The sequence below is a fragment of the Pan paniscus genome, chromosome X, assembly GCF_029289425.2.
Source record: "Pan paniscus chromosome X, NHGRI_mPanPan1-v2.0_pri, whole genome shotgun sequence".
NCBI lineage: Eukaryota > Metazoa > Chordata > Mammalia > Primates > Hominidae > Pan > Pan paniscus.
The window spans coordinates 15595165-15616784 of record NC_073272.2 but is presented as its reverse complement, the minus strand read 5'-3'; the positions used below and the strand labels follow the sequence as shown (position 1 = coordinate 15616784).

The window sequence follows — 21620 nt, the reverse complement described above, 5'->3', positions numbered from 1 at the left end:
TTTGGCCTGTCATAGCTGAGATATGAATGATGATAAAGAGAGGAGAAGGTGGCATTATGAGGGTTCGGGGTTTTGTTATTGTGCAGAGAGAAAGGGGATGAATAGGGTGGCACCTCCAGTCACCCGTGAAGCCCCCCCGGGTCTGCGGGCTGCCTGGAGTTGAGTGGGTTCTCATGGGTCTGTTCTGCCCTTCCCCCAGGCACTGCCACAATCTACTGGTGACTCAGCGGCCCCCTGGGGGAAGGCCGTGTGTGTAAAATGAATAAACACGCCAGGGTGGGGAACTTCTACAGGGGACTAGGAAAGGGGACTTCTACCTCCTAGATAAGTCGTAACAAAGAAAAAGAGAAATCAGTGTTTTGACATGGCAGTAACAACTTTATGATGTCAAGGTTGTGATTGAAGGGGTATCTAGATACATATCCCTTCAAAGCTGTCATGTCGTGGTTTCATACAATTTGGGTTGCGTTTATTTTTGTCAAGTCTTCAGCTTATTCAGTTGGCTCTCTTGCCGGATAACTAGATATGTAGTTAAATTTTTATGCATTAAATATTGATTTTTATGGGGCAAAGTTAGCTAGCATTTCTGAACAATGAGACAACAGTATTGGATGCTTACTCCTGTGTTCAACAATATGAAAAACATGTTTTCCTTCTTGCTCTGAGTGGTTGATTTTTTTTGCAGGAAAGCGCATTGATTTTGTTCCTCGTGAGCACTCCTTAGCTCAGTTTTTTAAATGTATGAATTTTATAACTGAAGAATAATGCATGCATTAGCAAACAGCTATTAAGACCTGCAAAAGTGCTTCCAAATTGAAATTTCGCATGAGTCATTGGAGGCAATTTGTATATGTCAGGTACACACGTAGTGTGTTCTGTATAGTTTATGAAAGTGAATCGTTTGAAGCTAAAAAAGGAATGTTAATTGCATTCTAGGTTTGTGTTGAGTACTTAGTAGATACTGATGGTAGTATGCTTTAGGTGTGAAACAAAAATATAGGATGTATTTACTGCAATAGTAAGGTGCTTTTAAAAATAAATACATAAATAAATAAACATAGCATCTTTGCTTCTCTTGACTCTAAATTCTGAACAGCTAAAGCATGACAAATCTTTGCACTGTAAAAATGGGATGTTATTTATATCCACAGAACTTCATTGGATAGAAACTAGGGTTAGTGCTCATTCATTTACCTCTACAAATAGGTAGCTCACTTATCCAGATGCATGCAGGTATTAAATGATTAAGCCTCTGTAGATTTTTTTCTTCCTTAAATTAAGGTCTGGAGTCTTCTGTTTGGTGAGTCTTTCACTGGTATGGTAAGCATGCTTTAGCATTAGAATCACACAACCCATTAAGTTACCATTAATTTTTTTCTGATTGAAGTTGTAGCAGATCAAGGATATCATCGTGAAGGAGCAGATCAGCCACCTGTATGAGTGATTTAAAGTGCAAACTGCTACTGGTTGTAAGCCTAAGACTTGTCTCATTCAAACTCTGGCAGATCACAAAACGTTTAACACATCTTGCTTATTAACCTCAACAGGTGGTGTAAGATTAGCATTTGAGAGCCACGTGTTCTGAAGACCATCCTGCATTTGTTTGAGTCAGCTTTGGCATGTGGCTAAGCTGTCACTCTGTTCATATCTTCAGAAACTAGAAGCTAATACATTGTCTTGCCAAGCATTTTTCACATCTAGCACTGATGGTGTACCTCTGTGTTTTACTATAAAATGTAAAAGTTGAATGAAGTTGGGAGTTAAGCAGACTCTGAAAGTGAGACTTCTTGTCACTGATTTGAAACTCAGGGATGCACTAGCCCCTCTTAGTTCTTGATGTTTCAGGCAAAACCCTGATGATGGTGCCATGACTGGAAAAAAATCCTGTATAGACAGCTTTTTAAAAGGTACGCGTAAGACTAGCTTTTATCTACATGTTGTATTTAATACTTAATCTAGCCAGGAACTCTTCTCATCTGTTTACTACATCCTCATTTAATCTTCCCAGTCACTTGAAGGTGGATATGACTAAATATTACAGTGTACAGGTGAGGCTCTGAGGCACCAAGGAGTTAAGAAACTTGCTCCCATTGTAGAGTTGAAGAAAAAATCCTAGCTTTTTCACTGGGGTCTAGGACACCCCCCAAAAAACTGAAATTCCTAAAAGTGTATCAGATAGAGAACTTCTGATTATTTCTCAAGTACCCATTCAGATAGTATTTCTTCTAGGAAGCCGTGCTTGCCACACATCCTCTGCCCCTTCCAGCTTTTATTGGCCATTCTTGCTGGCAGAGTTAAGCTTGACTACATACTTGCCCCCATGGTTCCACTCATCCTTCCATGGGTTGTGTGAGTTTGGGAAGGCTGAGGACCAGATGGCTCTTGTTGGCCATTTAGCAACACCAATAATAGTTGTCCCGGGCTAGATGCTGGGTCTATATTGGTGAATGAATGAGACATGGACCCAACATTCATGTACTCATGCACGGTTTAGTCTGCTGAGATGCTCTGTGGTTCTAGCTGCCATGACAGTGGCACCACTCCCACACACAGGGAAACAGGTAAATATTTGCTGAATAAAAAAATTAATGTTTGTGTCCCTCTGTTCACATGAGCCCATTAGCTCCTCCAGTGAGAAGCAGTCTCCACTCTTTTTATATCCACAGTACCTGACACAATCCTTGGCACATGGCTGGTACTTGATAAATATCCATTAAGTAAACAGATGAGTTATTAACTGACAGCTAAGATGTTTCGAACTGGTATGTCTTAATACGATGACAAGTATCCATTTATTCTTATGTACCACTGTTGCTGCCTTCCACTGAGAAGCTTTCCTGAGAATGAGTGGGATCTCAGGTTGAGAGCTAGAAATTGCTTATAATCCAAGGTTCTCCCCTGTGAGTGGGTGGAGCAGGTGACCATTATCCATCTACTATACTCTGACAGAGACAGGTTGACAAGCTCCATCCCAGAGTTTTATTGCCTTCATGAAAAAAACTTTTAAGCCCTACTCTGGCCTCGCCTATCAATCATCACAACTACTTTTTATTGACTGTTCCTTGGTCTTGAGCAAAGCCCATGGCATGCATTCGCTTACTTAATTGTATGGCATGGTTTGTCAGTGGCTTTTCATTAAAAAGATAAATTGACATTAACAAGCATTGATTTCCAAAGACTTATGTTGTCTTCTCTATTGTGCTCTCTCTTGGCCCAGTAAGATTTTACTTTTAAAAGGCATTTTGTAAAAATACAGGAATGTGGCTTGGCAAAGATGTAATGTATATCTTTAGGAAGAATTATCTCTGCCTAGTGAATATATTGTAGATTTGGCATTTGAGCCTTATCCTAACAGAATATTTGCTTTGCTAACTATACATCAGGTGAAAAAAGAGCATGTTTGGGTGGGAATCAAGAGACTTGAATTCTTTAGTCCTATCCATCCTGATTACAGACTGGAAAAGGAAAGATGAGCTGGATGGTTTTAAAATTTCCCTCCTGTTTTAGAATTCTGGGCACATAATGTTTATTTCAAATAAGACCGGATAATCAGAAGAATTGAACAAAATTCTTCTCGTTGTAGTTTCTGGGAAGAAATCCTAGGTTGTTTGACTCCAGTGCCTTCATCTTAAATGTCTGTGTGGTAAAATGAAGGTACATAGCCTGCCCTCTCAGGGCCCTGGGTGACATTGTCACCTTCATGGCATGAACCAAAGACAAAGCCCAATGGCGGAGCACTAGAAACCTTCCTCTCTGAATTGAAAGCCATCACTTAGTTACCACTTAGAAAGCATGTTAGCCCGTTCTGATTCCACTTGAGTGTATGACTAACTGACCTCAAATTGTTTGTACATTGAAAGCACAGATGAACACAGTTTTGTTTTTGTTTTTTAATAGGGTCTCTCTTTGTCACCCAGGCTGGAGTGCAATAGTGTGCTCATGGCTAACTGCAGCCTTAAACTCCTGGGTTCAAGAGATCCTCACCCCTCAGCCTCCTGAATAGGACTACAGATGCATGCCACCAAGCCTAGCTAATTTTTTTTCTAGTTTTTTTTTTTTTTTTTTTTTTTAAGAGATAGAGTCTTGCTCTGTTGCCCAGGCTGGGCTCGAACTCCTGGGATCAAGAGATCCTCCCACCTCAGCCTCCCAAAGTGCTGGGATTACAGGAGTGAGCCACAGTGCCTGGCTGACACAATTTTTAAAGTGTACCATTATGTTACTAACATTGCACTATCTTATTCTCAAATATATGGAAAGAGGTTTTATCAAATAGCTTGTGAGGTCAGCATAGACAATAGCATTCACTTGATCTAGTAATCCTATCTAAAAATAGAAAATACATTTGTTTCGGCAATACAGTATGTCATTGATGTAGAAATTATGAATGTACAATTACAGGATAAATTAAAACTGCCCAGCCCTTAAGTTATTATGGGTTAATGCGAGTGGATATTTGTCATCTGCTGTATGAATGTCAGCGTCATACACAGATTTTTAGGGAATGCTGAATGTCAGACAGCTCACAAAGAAGCAAAGATCATAACTCACTATAACCTCAAACTCCTGGGCTCAAGTGATCCTCTTGGCTCAGCTCTTGAGTAGCTAAGACTACAGGCCTGAGCCACCAAGCCCAACTGTTCCTCAGATTTTGACCTTTCCTCGGAGATGATCTAAATCTGCAGATTCTGTGCTATGAAAACATTGTGTGCTTTTTAATGACTTAAAATATTATTGGTAGATTCCATGAGATCACTGAGATTTACTCTTCATTGGTTGCCCTTTCTACCCAATAGGATATTTTATGTTTGACCTGGCAGGGATCATTATTTCAAGTTGTCCCAATGCTTTTCAATTTTCAAAGGCCACTGACTATTTAGTGGATTAAAGGACCTAAATGACTTCATCCTACTTCTAATTTCCATCCTAGAAGATAAACAGATGAGACAATTGAACAAAAGATTGCATTTGAATAATGTGAATATATTTTAAAATGTGTGGCCTTGTCTTAGTGTGAATTATCATCAGCAATAGACCAAATGAAATAGCTCCAATTTTTGTGCAGTTTGTGTTTTATACCAACCGTGGCCCACCCAAGCAGCTGACCCAACAAGGCACTGGTTTTCTGTAGACTTTAGTCTGAGGGCCATTGACTTACATATCTATAAGTCCTGGGTACTTTCCTGAACTAGCAAAAGCAAGAATGCTAACATCAGAAAGTAAATTTCGGATACTTCAACAAGCCACATGTTGGTAAATTTCAAATATTTTGTCTAACTGCGTGTTGGATAGTCACGTTCTTCTGTAAATTAATGGTTTTCAGTCTTTGGTGTATCTCAGAATCACCTGGTGTGAGGCTGCTGGGTCTAGGATGTTCATCTCCCTTCATTTGAGTAGGTAGCTTCATGAAAGTCACACTTGCAGTAGAGTCAAAGGAAGGTGACAACTACATGCTCACTCAGATCACCTGAATCCACCCTGCCAGTTAGAGGGCTGGCAAATATATTCCTCCTAGTCTATCAATAGCCTGTTTTTTTAATTGTAAAAAGTACATAAATATATTGTTTTAATTATATTTAACAAATTGTAATTCCCAGTTCGTGAAAAGATCTTAACCAATCTTAAAACTCTCTATCAGATTTCTGTTGAGGGTGGGGAAATACATTCGAATGTTAAGTTTGGTTTTTCAATTTTTATATATTTGATAGCACTAAATTTTATCCATTTTGTTTCTAAAATACATCTCCAAGCAGATAACAGAGCCTGAATTTTATTATAAAATATCTTTGTAATGGTTTTATTGGTTTATCTTTTCATTTTTTGCTCTTAGCAATCTGAAGATAATAATTTCAGTGTAACTGCTTTGAGAGGTTGAAGGGCACAGGTTAGTAAGATCAATGCTGAGAAAAACTTAATTGCACCATATACTTTCAAAGAAACAGTTTTGACATCTTGCCCCAAAGAACGCCAGGAGCCCAGTGGAATCCATCCCAGGGTTGGATGATGTTTAGAGGTCAGTAAGAGCAGGTGCATAGTCACTTGACCTGCACAGTCAGAGGATGGCTTAGGTCAGTAGGAGTGGTGATGGAGCTGGGGCCATGCCTGCTGGGTTGTAGGGCTTCCTACCTGATGTTCTTTTTTCCTTATAACCATCCTGCTGAACTGGTCACTTAAGACCTAGCGTATCTTAGAGCCAGGACAAGCTCTATAAGCATCTTGTCCATGGCCTCGTGACTGGCAAGTGACAGAGCCAAGATTAGAACCTTAGAACCCAGACCTCCCAATTCCCATCCCAACCATCAGAGCCAACCATCTCAATAGATTTTTGAGACCCTAAATGTTTAGACAGGGCCTGATTGTAAATAAACCAGTTTCCATGTGGGTTCCCCAAGCCATTTCTGTGTGTGTGTGTGTGTGTGTGTGTGTGTGTGTGTGTGTGTGTGTGTGTGTGTATGTGTATGTGTACTGAGCTCTTCTACATCCCTTTACTCACCATATATTGGTGAGTAAGCCTGTGCCTGCCTTGTACTATAGTATCCATAGCTTATTTATGAAATGTCATCGAGCCAGTAAGGGGAAGGTACCAGTGACCTGCCACAGCAGCAAAAGAACAGACTCCTATAGAATCATCACATACACCCTTAATCCCACTGAAATTGCATTAGCATGCCACCACATGGCCACAGCGACCCCTGCCCCCTTTCCCTTGCAGTGACAATTTACTGGATCAGGCCTTGCAGTGAGGGGCCAGCTTCTGAACTTGCAGAGCCAGGTACAAAATGAAAATGCAGGCCAGTTGTTCAAAAGGCAGGAAAAAAGGGCCATTCACGATACAAAAATAAAAACGTTTCCCTTTCTTCCAGTTTCTCTCTCGATTTGTCAAGACATTTTTGTTTGCAACTTAATGTCATTTTAAATTATTAGTGTGAATCTTACCAACCATCCTTCAATTGTACAGTGCAAATTTTAGATGCAAGTATAAGACCATTTGCTATGTATGTGGGATCACTGACACACAATTTGTATTTTGTAGCTAGTACATACGTGTATTTTATACTAACTAGAACAGTGGAAATGCTGCACAAAGTTAACTCAACTGTTTTGATTTTACTTATTGATATTAGCACATCCTCAACACTCCCGCCCTGTGGCTTGCTAGTAAGTAAGGAAGAACTGAAAGGAAAAGGAACTCGGTTGCCCTATCTTTCCCTTTCCTTCTGGATTATTTTCAGTTTAAGTGCTTGGCCAATACAGGGAAGTAACAGGAGTAAGGAAGGATATGGTCAGGTTCCTTGGTCATTCATGTCTCTTAGAACTCCAGTACCTTCTTTCTGCATTTGAAGCAAGTTGAGCTTAGAACAGAAAGTGTGACCTTTAGGACTGTTCACACCAGTGCTTACTTAGTCATAGATGGAACATGCTTACCTTTTACGGACTTTGAGTCCTTATTGAACTCCCCATGCACCAGGGATTCACAAGAATTCTGAGCTCATGGGACATCATGAATGTGGTATGCAACTGAGGTGGCAAGGAGCACGTAGCTCCTTTGCTCACATGCGTGCATCATGGTCCCGTTGGACTTCACTTGAAAACACAGGTTCGAAGATAAAATGATTAAGAATTTCAAGACAGTGCCATCAGAGTATTAAACCAAGCTTCAGGCCCTTCTGAGGGCAAGGCTCTATGCACATCACATGCCCCTGTAGCTGACCCTGCTTGCCTGATTCTCTGACATGAAGAAAGAAATTCCACTGTGCTTTAAAAAAAAAAAAAAAAAAAATTCAGGGCAGATTTAATTTGGACTTGAGTACCCAGGTGTTAGCAATATCCTACAGATTCCAGAAAACAATTTAGTCCATTGTTGAAAGAGTACCCTTGAAGGCATGTCTTTTTTTAATCCCATTATCTTATTCATCTCAGTTCCTTTTATTTATTTGCAACTTAGTCAATCTCAGGTCTCACATCCAAACTGGACCTCCTCAGGGAGGACCATGCTACAATTTGAGGACAGAGCACAGGTCTGGGGTGGGACCGGGTAGAGTGGGGAGTGCCCCTAGAAATCCAGGCCAGGCAAGGGCACAGAAATGAACTTTTCAGGGTCAGGGAAAGATCTAGAAGGACGTGAAATCACCAGCTAGTCTTTCCTCTCTCTACCTCTCCCTGGGACCTGTATGATGGTGGTGGGAGCATAAAGGACTTTGAAAATAGAAATAGCATTTTGTAAGTGTCATGTAGGAGGTATCGTGCTGAGGTGCTGCATGCAGTGTTACACTCCTAACAATAGCCTTATGGGGGAAGTTCTCTTATGAGTCCTTTTGGTAGACAATGAAGCTGAAACTCAGGAAGGTCACATGGTATCATAAGGCTGGTAAGCATTGGAGTGGGGCTGGCAGGGATGCTGGACAAGGTTGCAGACATGAGAGCCTTACTGAGTTGCGGAAGTGTGTGGCCCCATGTTTTATCAGAGTTTGAAGGGGAACTCCAGATTACTAGGTTTTGGGGAGATAGTTGCAAGTGATGGAATAGCCATTCTGAGTGAAGCTTTCTTTGGTGGTGACCTGGAATCTCTGAGTTCAACAGTTGATGCTGCTGATCACCTAGTCACCTGGGGCCTTATTGAGCTTTCGTTCCTGCCATCATTGTTGCCTGACTCTTGGTTTCCCTACTCTGGCATCCAATGGCCTGAGTCAAGGTTCAGCTCAGCTTCTGACCAGCTTCTTGACCACCTTGGCCAAGTCCGTGTGCAGTTCCCTTTGGTCTTTGTTTCTTCATCCATGCAAGGGGGATGGTGATGCCCAACTCTCAGTACTGTCATGAAGGCAAAAATGAAATAACTTGGGTTAAAGTTATTGTAGTAGTGCTGGTGCTGAGGAGACCCTCAGCTTTGAGTGTTGGCTTCTGTCCATTCCTCCTGAGCTACTGTCACATCTCATGTGGGTGCAGTGGGTCCTCTGGACACAGCGTTGAGCCCAGTCCATGGGTTCCTCATACAGCCAGCACCTTGGCCTGTAGCAAATAAAAACAAACCACTTGAAAGGAACTCGCCAAGTATCCCTGATAGCTGGCACTCACAGTTTGTTTGTGTGATGACTTTGCATATTAGTCATTTTCCTGTTGCTTATAACAAGATACCTGAAATTGGGAAACTTACAAAGAAAAAAAATTATTTCTTACAGTTACGGAGGCTGAGAAGTGCAAGGTCCAGGGGGCTGCATCTGGTGAGGGCCTTCTTGCTGATGGGGACAGTCCCAAGGCGGTACAGAGCATCGCATGGCAAGGGGGCTGAGTGTGCTAACTCAGGTCTCTCTTCCTCTTCTTATAAAACCACCAGTACCCTCCCATGATAATCCATTCATCCATTAACACATTAATTTATTAATCATGAATGATTAATAAATTATCATGACCCAATCACCTCTTAAAGGACTCACCTTTCAGTACTGCCACATTGGGGATTAAGTTTCCAACACATGAAATTTGGGGATACGTTCAAACCATAACAGTTGGTGATAGTTGCAGAGGAGCATGTACAAAGATTAGAAAAATATAACCAACCCCTGGGTTTGTTGGATGCTTTCTGTTGCTCAGATCATTGTGACATGAGCACTGTAGGAGGGGTGGATTTGAAGGGGTCTGGTTCCCCAAGAGGTATGTGGGCATCTGTGTGCCTGCATGAGAAAGCACCTTTCCTGGCAGCCCGACAGGTAGAAACTCATTAATCCACACATTGACTCTATTTCAGGGAAAGATGACGTCAACTCCTGCATGTTGAAGGCAGGGAGTGGCTGAAACAGCATCAAGGCGTGAAGGCTTCCCTGAGCCACCCTGAGTTCTCAGAAGTGTTCTTAAAGAAGTCACGTCATCTTTATCGCTACTTCTGCTGCACTTATCCCATAATTTTCCAACTTCTGTTGTGAGAACTTTTACAGCCCAAGTGTCCTGTGATTTAACCTTCAATTTGGTAATGTCTGTCTTCCTTTAGCAAAGCAGGCTGAAGGTGTTGAGATCCGCCTACCTTGGGAAGCTTTCCATGGTGGCACAGTATTGAAGGTTAGGCCTCATCCAAGTTGGCACAAGCCTTTGTCTCCAACCTGGGTGGGAGGAAGGTCAAGGCAGATGAGTGTCCTTTCAGTGCAGGGAACTGCCATCCAGGGAGGCTTGCATTTATAACTGAGAGACAGCGGGGTGAGTTAGAATGCTAAGAAGGGGGAAATAGGCTGGGCGTGGTCACACCTGTAATGCCAGCTATTTGGGAGGCTGAGACAGGCAGATGGCTTGAGCCCAGGAGTTTGAGGCTGCAGTGATCCATGATCGCACCACTGCACCCCAGCCTGGGTGATAAAGTGAGACCTGGACTCTAAAAAAAAAAAAAAAAAAAAAAGGAAGTGGGTAGTTCACCAAGGAGGCTTTAGCCCGTGCCTTTCAGGAGGGGACTTGGAGATGGGGAGACAGTGCGATTGGGATTTTGGCAGATGATATAAGGCAAATCTTCAGCAGAGCACCCCGGGTTCCCCCAGCTTTGTGGTTGAGTTGCAGACTCTTTGAGTGAGAGAATAACCCAGCCCCGGTGGTTTCTGCTGAACCGAGAAGGAACTGCTCCAGAAACATGACAGGGATTCCAATAACGGCGGTTAAACAGCTAACAAAGAGGAGTCTGGAAGGCTGGCCCTTGTTCATGTTGGCTGGAACATGCTGGGTAGATGAGTTAATTGGGGGCCCTCACAGGGAATGCTCATTGTGCCACTCTTAATGAGAGAATCCAAGCGCCCCATGGGATGTAATAATTAGGAAGCATGTTGTCAGTAGATCAGCTGTCTGTCTCCTGATGTATGCCTTGTGTACACAGGAAGAAATAGAAGCTTTCCTTTAAAAAAAAAAAAAAACAAAAAAACCAAAAAACCAGGGTCTCACTCTGTCACCCAGGCTGGAGTGCAGTAGTGTGATCATAGCTCACTGCAGCCTCCAACTCCTGGGCTCATGCGATCTTCTCACATCGGCCTTCTGAGTAACTGGAACTATAGGTGTGCCCCGCTACACTTGGCTATCTTGTATGTATGTATGTATGTATGTATTTTAATAGAGGCAGGGTCTTGCTATGTTGCCCAGGCTGGTCTTGAACTCCTAGGCTCAAGCAATCCTCTGCCTTGACCTCCCAAAGTGCTGGGATTACAGGCATGAGCCACACTGTACCCGGCCAGAAACTTTCTTAAAGCTAGTTTAAAAACCCATCATTTGGTCCTCATTTCCCGTTTTGGCTTTGTTTCTTCAGCGTGGCTCTGTCATGTTGGGGCCCATTCCCCTCAGGATGGTGAGACGTAAGGTAAGGGTATTCCTTGTCTCCTTCACTCTACCTCCCTAGGGTCTCTGTGCCCCTGGAAACTCAGCCCCACTCAAGTCCCCGGGCAGTCTAGACTCAGGGCAATCCACCTACCTCACTAAGACTCAAGATCATCGTGCCTTCCGTTTTGTCACCCATAAAACAGAGCTGATGCTTTCTCCTTCTTAGGGCTATGAGGTGAACTAAATCAAGACACAAATGTACCCTTCTCAGTGCTGGACAGGTTGCCCTTTTAACCTCTCCATCCCTACTACCTCTTCTAAGATGAAATTCCTTAAATCTTGGAGTTGGATGACTTTTCCTTTTCCCTCTATTTCCTCTTCCTCACTTCCATTTCAGAAGGAGAAGCATCACATCCTGCCACCCACAGCTGGCCCTCTTCCTCTCCTGTGATCTCCATTCATCATCTGTACATCTTCACCGGCATCTTTTGAAACCTGTCTTTCAGTGGCCGTCACTGCCTTTTCAGCATAAGACATGTTTGGGCCTCTCTTCCTGACTGTGTTTTTCTCCTTAAGCTGCCTGCATCTTTCTCTGGCCTTCCCCTCACCACCAAATTTCTTTAGAAAGTGGGCTGCCCCTGCTTCCTCTTCTTCACTTCCCAACCGAACTTCTGTAGCCCCCCTGTAAAGTGGTTTCCATTCCAGGCTTTGCACTGATGCTGGCAAGGACATCGGAATTTTCCATTTCAGTGGCCTTTGCCAAGTCCTCGCCTTCTGGTTGCCTTGACTGTGGGGACACCCCCTCCTTCTTAAAATTCCCTCCTCCTCTGTGACAGGGCCCTGTCCTGGATCTTTGCCAACATCTTGTGCGTCCTTCGAGGGTGGTTCTCCCACTAGAGATCCCCTGAATTAGGAGGCACCTGAAAGGTTTTCTCCTCTGTACCTTCTGCCTTGGCATCCCACCCACTCCTGTGATGATAATAGGTTCCTCTCTGCTGATGGTAACGCTCAAGTCTTCATTTCCAAACTCTGCTTAGATTGAGCAGCTGCACAGACACCACCCACATGGCTTCCAAACTTGATAGTCCTTCTCACTCTCCTTATCTGGTGTGGGTAGGATTGTGTCCCCCACCCCCCTCAAAAAATATGTTGAAGTCCTAACTCCTGCTACCTATGAATGTGGCCTTATTTGGAAGTAGGGTCTTTGTAGGCATAATCGAGTTAAGATGAGGTCATACTCAATGAGGGTAGGCCCCAGTCCAATGTGACTGGTGTCCTTATAAGAAGAGACACAGACATACACACACAGAGAGGACACCATGTGATGACGGAGGCAGAGATGGAGTGATGCATCTGCAAGCCAAGGAACGTCAGGATTGCAGGCTGAAAAAAGGATCTTCCCCTAGAGCATTCAGAGAAAACATGGAAAACACGGCCCCGCCCACACTTTGACTTTGGACTTCTCAGCTCCAGAACTGTGAGAGAATAATTTCTGTTGTTTAAAGCCACCCACTTTGTGGTACTTTGTTCTGGCAGCCCCAGAAAACCAATACATCACCCGATCTCTCCAGTTCCCTATGGGACTCACTATCCTTTTAGGGATCCAAGCTGAAAGTCTCAGGATCAACCCTGAATCTCTCCCTCTTGCCTTAATACCCAGCTTTTCATTTCTGCCTCAGCTGAGTATGCAGTCCCCACCTCTTCCCTAATCAAGTATGGTCGCCCTGACTCTGCCCTCTTCAGTCTCCTATCTGTCCATCCAGCTGCCCTCTGGACACTTTTCCTAAAACAGCTGTGATTGTATCACCATCATCGTAGCACACATTGTCTGTTTCCCTCCTGCCTCCAGCAGTTGGCTGCATATTGGAATTACCTGGGGAGATTTGAAAGCTCTCATGCCCACCACACAACCCCATCTGTCAAATCAGAATCTCTGGGGGTGATGCCCCAGCATCAATATTTTAAAAACTTCCCCTATGATTCCAGTGCACAGCTAGGCCTGAGAACCGTTTGCTGATAGAATATCACAATAGCCAGACGAAGCTTAGGGAAGAAAAGATAGCTCTAAGGCAATGGTTCTCAACTGGGGATGATATTACCCTCCAGGAGACACTTGGCAGTGTTTAGAAACATTTTAGGTCATCAGAACAGGGGTGGTGCTCCTGGCATCTACTGAGTAGAGGCCAGGGATGCTGTTACACATCCACAATGCCCAAGACAGCCTCACAATAATGATCCAGCCCCAAACATCACTAGTGCCAAGGTGGAGCAATCCTGATTTAAGAGCGAGGAGAGGAGCAGCAATACCGACCTTGACTTTGGGACAGACAGATGCAGTAGACACCAGTGCTGAGGAGGCACATGCCCCCTCATGCCGCAGTACTGCCTGTGCTGTGCCCATTTGGCAGCCCAGTATGTTGAAACTTTTCATGCAGCACCAGTTTCCATCACAGGAAGCCTCAGCCTGCTGGTGCCAAACTTATTCTCTTGTTCTCCTTTTGAAAATGAGGTTCAGTGGAAGCTGGGTGCGGTGGCTCATGCCTAATCGCAGCACTTTGGGAGGCTGAGGCAGGCGGATCACTTGAGGTCAGGAGTTTGAGACCAGCCTGGCCAACATGGCAAAAACCCTTCTCTACTAAAAATACAAAAGTTAGCTGGGCATGGTGGCACACGCCTGTAGTCCCAGCTATTTGGGAGGCTGTGGCAGGAGAATCGCTTGAACTCGAGAGGCAGAGGTTGCAGGGAGCCGAGATCATGTCACTGCACTCCAGCCTGGGCAACAGATCAGGACTCTGTCAAAAAAAAAAAAAAGTTCAGTGGAATGTTTTTGTCAGGAGAGAAAGGGTCATTACAACTCAAGTTGGCTTTTGCCAAACTCAGCAATCACTGTTTTGGTGGCTCCTGAGGCTCCTAATGAGGACACTGACAGTCGTTAAATAAACAAGTGATTAAGTTGAGAAGAGACTGGCTAACAGAGGTTCCATGTGTGCTCATTGTCATCGATGTTAGCCAGTTTCATGACAGTGACCTGCCTGGGCTCCACCTCTACCATTAAAGAGAAACACTAGCAATGATGGCTTATAGTTCACGTAGCTTTACCATTTATAAGCATTTTCCTATACACCAACCAGTTTGATTTGTCTTTTCAACTCTTAGCTTTATGCAGTGTCATTTCCTATAAAGGAAAGTATAGCAAATATACAAGAGGTACTCAGAAAATACAAGAAGAAAAAAACTAAAAAGAGTAAGGGATCAAAAGATATTTTTTTAAAAACCCACATTGGATGAAAAATGAGAAATTTAATTCCGGTAATGGAGGACAAAGTCTTTGCCAAACTGATAAAGCTTTGGGAAATTCTGATTATGGAAAGGACCCAAATGTAGACAATCACATTCTAAATTCCTGGCTCCATGCTATGTGTCCAGTTTCTGTGTTTTTAAATGTATGCAGCATTTTTAACATCACAGAATTATTAATATGTTGAATATCGTTGCTACTTTATATAAAAAGTATCTTTTCTGTCTCCTATTTAAGAATTCTTGCTGTATTCATCATTCTGTTTTCTCCAAGTAGACAGAGGGCCGATGTATTTGATACCAGAACACATCTTTGATTTTGTCATGGGGAGCAGTGTGAAAATAGGAGACACAAGACCAGGCGTGGTGACTCATGTCTGTAATCCCAGCACTTTGGGAAGCCAAGGTGGGCAGATCACCTGAGGTCAGGAGTTTGAGAACGTCTGGCCAATATGGTGAAACCCCACCTCTACTAAAAATACAAAAAAAAAAAAAAAAAAAAATTAGCTGGGCGTGGTGGCCCCACGCCTGTAGTCCCAGCGACTGGGGAGGCTGAAGCAGGAGAATCGCTTGAACCTGGGAGGCAGAGGTTACAGTGAGCCGAGATTGCACCACTGTACTCCAGCCTGGGCAACAGCGCGAAACTCCGTCTCAGAAAAAGAAAAAAAAAAAATAGGAGTCACTTAACACAAACTTATTTTAAGCACAATTTATTTACAATTTAGAAAAAAGAAAAATTGCTGTGTAATGGGGCTTGAAGAGAAAAAGAAAATTTGTTGAGGGAGGTGTGAGCTTGTTCTGGGTATTGATTTCCTTTGAGGGGCAATAAGGAAGGATTATGCCAGGGTGTTTCTTGTTGCTTAAATGTTCCATGAAACACCAAAATTGCAGAGGTATTAGTAGTTAGAAAGAATGTGGAAACATCCCTCCTTCTGATTAATGACTGCCCCCTGAGGAGTCCTTCAAAAGCCAGAAGAAACCTAAAATATCATCCTAGAAAGTTGGAAGGAGGCATTTGACAAAGTCTTTGCTAGCTATGTGACTAGGATAAGGATGTGTCAGTATATCATTATGCAACTTGATGAATTCTCGGTCAGCTGAACAGTCATAGTCATATTAGCATAGAATAGTGATTCGGGTCAGGCACGATGGCTCATGCCTGTAATCCCAGCACTTTGGGAGGCTGAGGCAGGCGGATCACCTGAGGTCAGGAGCTCAAGACCAGCCTGACCAACGTGGAGAAACGCCGTCTCTACTAAAAGTACAAAATTAGCCAGGGTGGTGGTGCATGCCTGTAATCCCAGCTACTTGGGAGGCTGAGGCAGGAGAATCACTTGAACCCGGGAGGCGGAGGTTGCAGTGAGCCGAGATCACGCCATTGCACTCCAGCCTAGGCAACAAGAGCAAAACTCCGTCTCAAAAAAGAAAAAGAAAAAAAAAAACTGATTTGATTTCTGGCCTTTAATAGGTGCTTAATGAATCTTGGATGAATAAACGAATGAATGAACAAAGAAATGAAAGAATGAACCAGCCAACTGACCAGGACGATGTCCATAGAGGTCTACATGGGATTCCCTCACCTTGGTCTTGTTGTGTTCAACATTTCTATCAATGATTTGAATCCCAGACACACAAAGCATATTTACTATACTTGGAAGCAGAACAAATCTGGGAAGATCATTAATGTAATAGATCACAGAAGAAAAATCCAATATGATCTTGCCAGGTTAAAAACAGGGCCAAGATGTACAGGCATCAGCCAAAGCCCTATGTATGAGTTTAACATGTCAACTGGACCTTGGGAGCCTCCTATTTTGAGGGTGATCGTGAAAGAGACTGGGAAGTGTTATATCCTTCCCCATCATTCAGCCTTCTCACAGAAGTTCCAAAGGCTATTTGGTGGTAAAACTCCTTTCTGCTTGCTAGTCCTCATCCTTTTTCCTCCTTTTATGGTATTTGACACTATTTTACACTGTTAACTTGATGCCCTTCACAGAACCTTTCTCGAATTTCATGATTCCACTTTGGTCTTATTTCCCTCGTTTTCTAATTTGTCCTTCTTTGTTTCTTTTACCCTCTTTTTAAAGTTTTTCCTTTACCTTTACATTTAAAAGGTAGTGTACCCTAAGCTCTAATCTTGGCATACTTGAAATCTGTATCTCTCCCTGGTTGTTTAACATTCATTTAGAATAGATTTTGTTGAGAACCCGCTATGTGCCCAGAAGTGTTCCAAGAGCTCTTAGAATGCAGTGGAGAATAAGACAACAATTTCTGCCTTTAAGGAGCCTGTATTCTAGGAGGATGGGAAGTGATGAACAAATAAGTGAATAACAGTGTTGAGTCGTGGTTAAAGCTATGATGAAACTCAAATCCAGATTAAGGGGACCAGGAATGTCAGGGCTGCTATTTTAGACAAGAGTCAGGGAGAGTCCCCTGAGAAGATGGCATTTGAGCAGAACTGGGCTTCTTGTACTCCCAGGGCTACCTCCACACTGAAGACTCCCGGATGCTGCTCTCTGGCCAGCTCCTCTCCTCTGGAGCCATATTCCTGAATGCCTCTTAGTCCCTGCAGGATGTCCTAAGAGCACCTTCAACCACGCTTGATAATCTCCCCTACCAAACTTCTTCCTTCTCTTTGGTTCCCCATATTGGTTCCCAGCATGACCATCTCCTCACTCACCCAAGCTAGAAACTCTAGCCTCCCCTTCAAATCCTCCTCCACCTCTACTCATACAGATCTAATCCAATGACATCTGGGTCCTCACTTCCTCCCTGTGCCATAGTTCAGGTTCACACTATCTCTTACTGGTACTGTTTCAGGAGACTCCTGACTAGTTTGCCAGCCTCTAGTCTCATCATACTCCACCCACCCTGTCTTCCACATTACCAATAGAATGACCTTTGTAAAGCACGATCAGCTCTGCTCTTGAGCCTTCTATCTCTACCTACTGCCTCCAGGGCTAGCAAGGTGTTCAACCTACCTGGTTCCCAACCTACTGGCTCAGCCATCTCCCTTCAGTCCCTCTGTCAGAAAAATCACTTCCTGACCCTTTGACAGTACCCTCTTTTTCCTCTCATATGCCCTTCAGTTTTTCCTAGAACTCTTTCCGTTCCTCTTTCCTACTTTTCCCTTCCCTACCCTACCCAGCAGGTTTCTAAGCATTACTGCAATAGCCAACTCAACTCTGCAAAGCTTTTTTCAAATTCTCTTCCCCCTCCATCCATTTTCTTTGTTGTGATACCATAGTGCTTGTGGCAGGCAGGAGCACCCTGTTTTAGAAGAGTTTTCTGTGTCCCATTAGCCGTGGGTTACCTGGAGACAGGCATCGTCACTTGTGCATGTCTGTGCTGCTTGTAGATGTTGGCACTAGGGAGGTTACTTCATGCATGTTTACTGAGCTGGCTGCAATTATACAGAAGACTTACAAACATATAAGTCAAACCACGTGAAACTGCTGTTCTTCTTGGTCAATATCAGCAATTTCATATGTTTATTCTAATCTGTTTTGTTCAGTATTTTGTATTCCTGTTTTGGCTTTCAGAAGTGTTCTTACCTTCAACCAGACTGCCTTAGAGCATGGGGCTCAAAGAAATATTTTCAGCTCTGGAAGACATGTTCCATCCTACTTCTACATATAGAACTTTTCTGGCCAAAAATGGATGCATATCTCAGAAATGTAATAAGCAATACTCTTCTCTCTTCCTCTTGACAATTGTTTTTCAAATGGTTTATCATAAACATCAGTGAGATCTTGAGGCTGTTATAAAGTGATATAATGGTAATTTCTAGAATTGTAATACATTATCCTAGTGAAAAGAAAATGATGAAGTTGTGAATAAGGCAAAAGTGATGAATTGCTCATTTCCATGTAGTTTTTCAGGCGGAAAGTAGGTGCAGGTATCAACTGGAGGATGTGTGAATATTTTGTCTAATGGTTTTGATCTCGATATAGAACTAGAGTTGTTCTTAAATTAAGAATGTCTTTCATATTCTGCCTTTTCAGCAGCATCACTATTAAAATAATATTCTTAAGCAACAGCCAAAAAATTATTAGGATCTGCTGGTTCTATAATCAGATGATTTTGCTGGACACTTTAAAAACCAATAACAGCTAATCACAGTGTCCTCTTTTGTGCTGAATTGAATTTTGTTTTGGTTTTAATTCTCATTCGAACTGCTGGGAAAGCAAGCCTGTTACATACCAACACTTGCCACCTTTCTATATTTGAATGGACCTAAGTAGTCTTTGCAAAAAATGTCTAAGACTGTCCTATCCGGACACACCATAGGGTTTTCCCATGGAAATAATTATATCACAAACGAATCTTTTTTCTAAAGTCTGTGGTTTTAGGCTGCCATACTTCTCAATCCCCTGACCAGGAGACAATAAAATTGGCTGGGGCCTTAATTTGAGGGGATACATATTTGATTGTGGGCGTGGTCTTCTAAGACAATGGTAAAGGGAAAAGCAAGATGTAAAATTAAATGTTGAAACAAGCTAAACTGGTTTTCAAAATCTTCTCGACTGTAACACATCTAGAAGTTCTAAATATAAGAAGGTTTGAGGGATTATCTAAAACCAAGGTATTAAAAGATCAGGTTTTTAGAAGATTTTGATTCAGTACCTTATACTTTTTTTTCAAGGAGTTGAGCAAGAAACCATCAAAACTTAGGAGAGTGATTTTAGGAGAGGGTGGTCTCCAACTTGTCTTTATGTTTGCTTCCAAGATAAGTGTTAAGCCCAACCAACTAGCAGACTATTCATGATCTGGGAATCCTATCAGTGGTCATCCCTGTATTTGACTTGAGTCTCTCTCATTTTTTATAGGGACGGCGAAGGCCAGTTGGTCAGCCAAATGCATAAAAAATGGTGCAGAAATTAGTGATGCTTGGAAACATGGCTCATAATCATGATAAAGGCTTATATGTTGGTATGGGTTGAGAATGTTGGCCTCATGGTATCTGGGTATGCAAGAAGGCAAATCATTATTGGTATACTAGCCTTTATGTTGAATATTTAGAGAGCTCTTGAAAACACCCCTTCGATTTGGAGCGAGGAATTCTAATGAGTAAAACTCCATGTAGAAATAACCATATCCAATTAAAAAACTATTTTGATTTTCATTCCAAGAAACTACCAAAATGTCAGCTAGATATACTTGTGAACATGTTATGCTTATTTTTAAATAAGGAAGGGTGCCTTTTTACAAATTAGGCTTGAGTTTCTCTTACTATCATATATATTAACTATAGACAAGGGAGTGGGTTCTAATAACAAATTGCTACATTGCTATCGTTAAATCCATGTTTGAGTTTTCTTCCCTCTAATGTATTTTCTCCCTCTCTTTAATTTATATTTTTAAAAAGCAATGTACTTATCTAGAAATTGTATGAAAGACAAATATTTAAGAAAGTAAATAGAGACTATGGGCACGTCCTTTGAATATGTTTTGCCAGGGTCGAGGGGTAAATGAAATAAACTGATACATCATAAATGGACCACACAGGAAAGAAAGTGTCATGCCTATGCAAAGACATGCATTCTCCTTAGAGACGACATATATTGCTGTCGACCAACAAAGTCACGTGGTGGGAGGGGGCTCTTTTCTTTCTCCTTCACATCCCCTCCTCTGATGTCACAAATCTATTTTTTCCTGGGAGAATTAATTAGCATTCATTGGGTGTACTTGGCTAGAAGAAATGAGGTGGGGAGAAAGAGAGAGAGAGAGAGATCGAGATTGAGATCTTAAGAAAGAGAGCAAGGAGGAAGAGCCCGGTGGGGAGCAGGTCCTTCTCCCCCACCCCCCTACCCCCAACTCCCACCGGAGCCACATTGAGACTGTAGGCACCACCGGGTGCCGAATGGCTGTTTTCTAACTGGGATCCTCGGTGACGTATGGCTGCCTGCCCCTTGGCAGCTGTCTTTATGGACCAGTAGGCAGAGCGAAATTGACGCTGACAAGACTTTTGCATCTTGGAAGGGACTGTAATCTACTGTAGTGAAGAACAGAGCCTCTCAATCAGACGGGTGTAAATAAGAGACGGAGGGGAGTCCAAAAGAAAAGGAAGAGGAGGAAAAACAAGTGTGTGTTGGGGGGAACAGGGGGAAAAGCATTTTTGGTGGATGGTATGAAGCCAGCCATGGAAACTGCAGCCGAGGAAAATACTGAACAAAGCCAAGAGAGAAAAGGTACCCAGCGCTCTGACAATAGCCTGTTTAAAGCTTTTCACTGGGGGGTGCTTAAAAAGGGTTAGCTGGGTTTTGTCTCTCTTTTAAAATGGCTCTGAGACAATCCCTATGGCATGGTCTTGCTTTCAGGGTTGATTTTTTTCCTGTGGGCTGATGTTAAATTAATAGAGCAGCCTTTCTTCAATCCATTCCTGTTCCAAATCTTTCTACCGACGTGATATTTCATAGAGGGATGTCTATAGTTTGTCACCTTGGGCTGATGCATTGGGGAAACTGTCTTTTTTTATTAATATAATTAATCGTAACTTAGGTCTTGTGTCCTGCATGTTATATTCCAGGAACGTGGAATGTGTAGTTTTCTGCTAATGCTGAGGAGGAACTGGAGGGGCATGCATGTTAATTCTGCTTTGGTTCCGCTAATGCTGTAGTGATTTGGGCATTCTCTAATTTTCTCATTCTAATATGATTGCTCTTTCTTGTATCAGGCCCTGACTACGACATGTAATAATCATTTACAGTTGGAGCTTCAGAGAGGGGACATCAGCTCTGTCACCCAGTGCTGATGGAAAGGCAGGGCGGGGGATCTTCTGCTAATTATGACTTGGAGACTGGGGGGAAGAAAATTGATAAAGGTCCTATTTCTTAAAGAGAATCTTAGAACGTACCACAATTTTCATATGCAGAATGGTTTTTTGGAGGAATAAAGTGTTTTTGCAGTAAGAAAATGGCAGAAAGTAGGAACTAAAATTAATCTCTTTTTTCTAAATAATGACTGATTTCAAGTTTGATGTCCCATAGAATCGACTCAGCCACTGTTAGGTTAATGGATCTCACTGCATTGTAATTTTCCCTCAC

At 42.7% G+C, this 21620-nt stretch overlaps 1 protein-coding gene across 7 annotated transcripts in view; it reads left to right on the top strand.

Annotated features, from left to right (window-relative positions):
- Positions 1–21620, top strand: part of GPM6B (glycoprotein M6B) — a 166858-nt gene that overhangs the window by 100291 nt on the left and 44947 nt on the right. The window contains exon 1 of one of the 7 annotated variants that reach the window (XM_003805697.6): positions 20312–20765. The exons of 3 other annotated variants lie outside the window; for them this stretch is intronic. In XM_003805697.6, coding sequence (XP_003805745.1) covers positions 20705–20765 — 61 coding nt within the window. In that variant the 5' untranslated portion in view covers positions 20312–20704. Of the gene's footprint in view, positions 1–20311; positions 20766–21620 lie in introns of those variants that run through there. 3 more of the 7 variants (XM_003805696.6, XM_008974032.4, XM_003805695.6) reach the window with 3 other exon arrangements.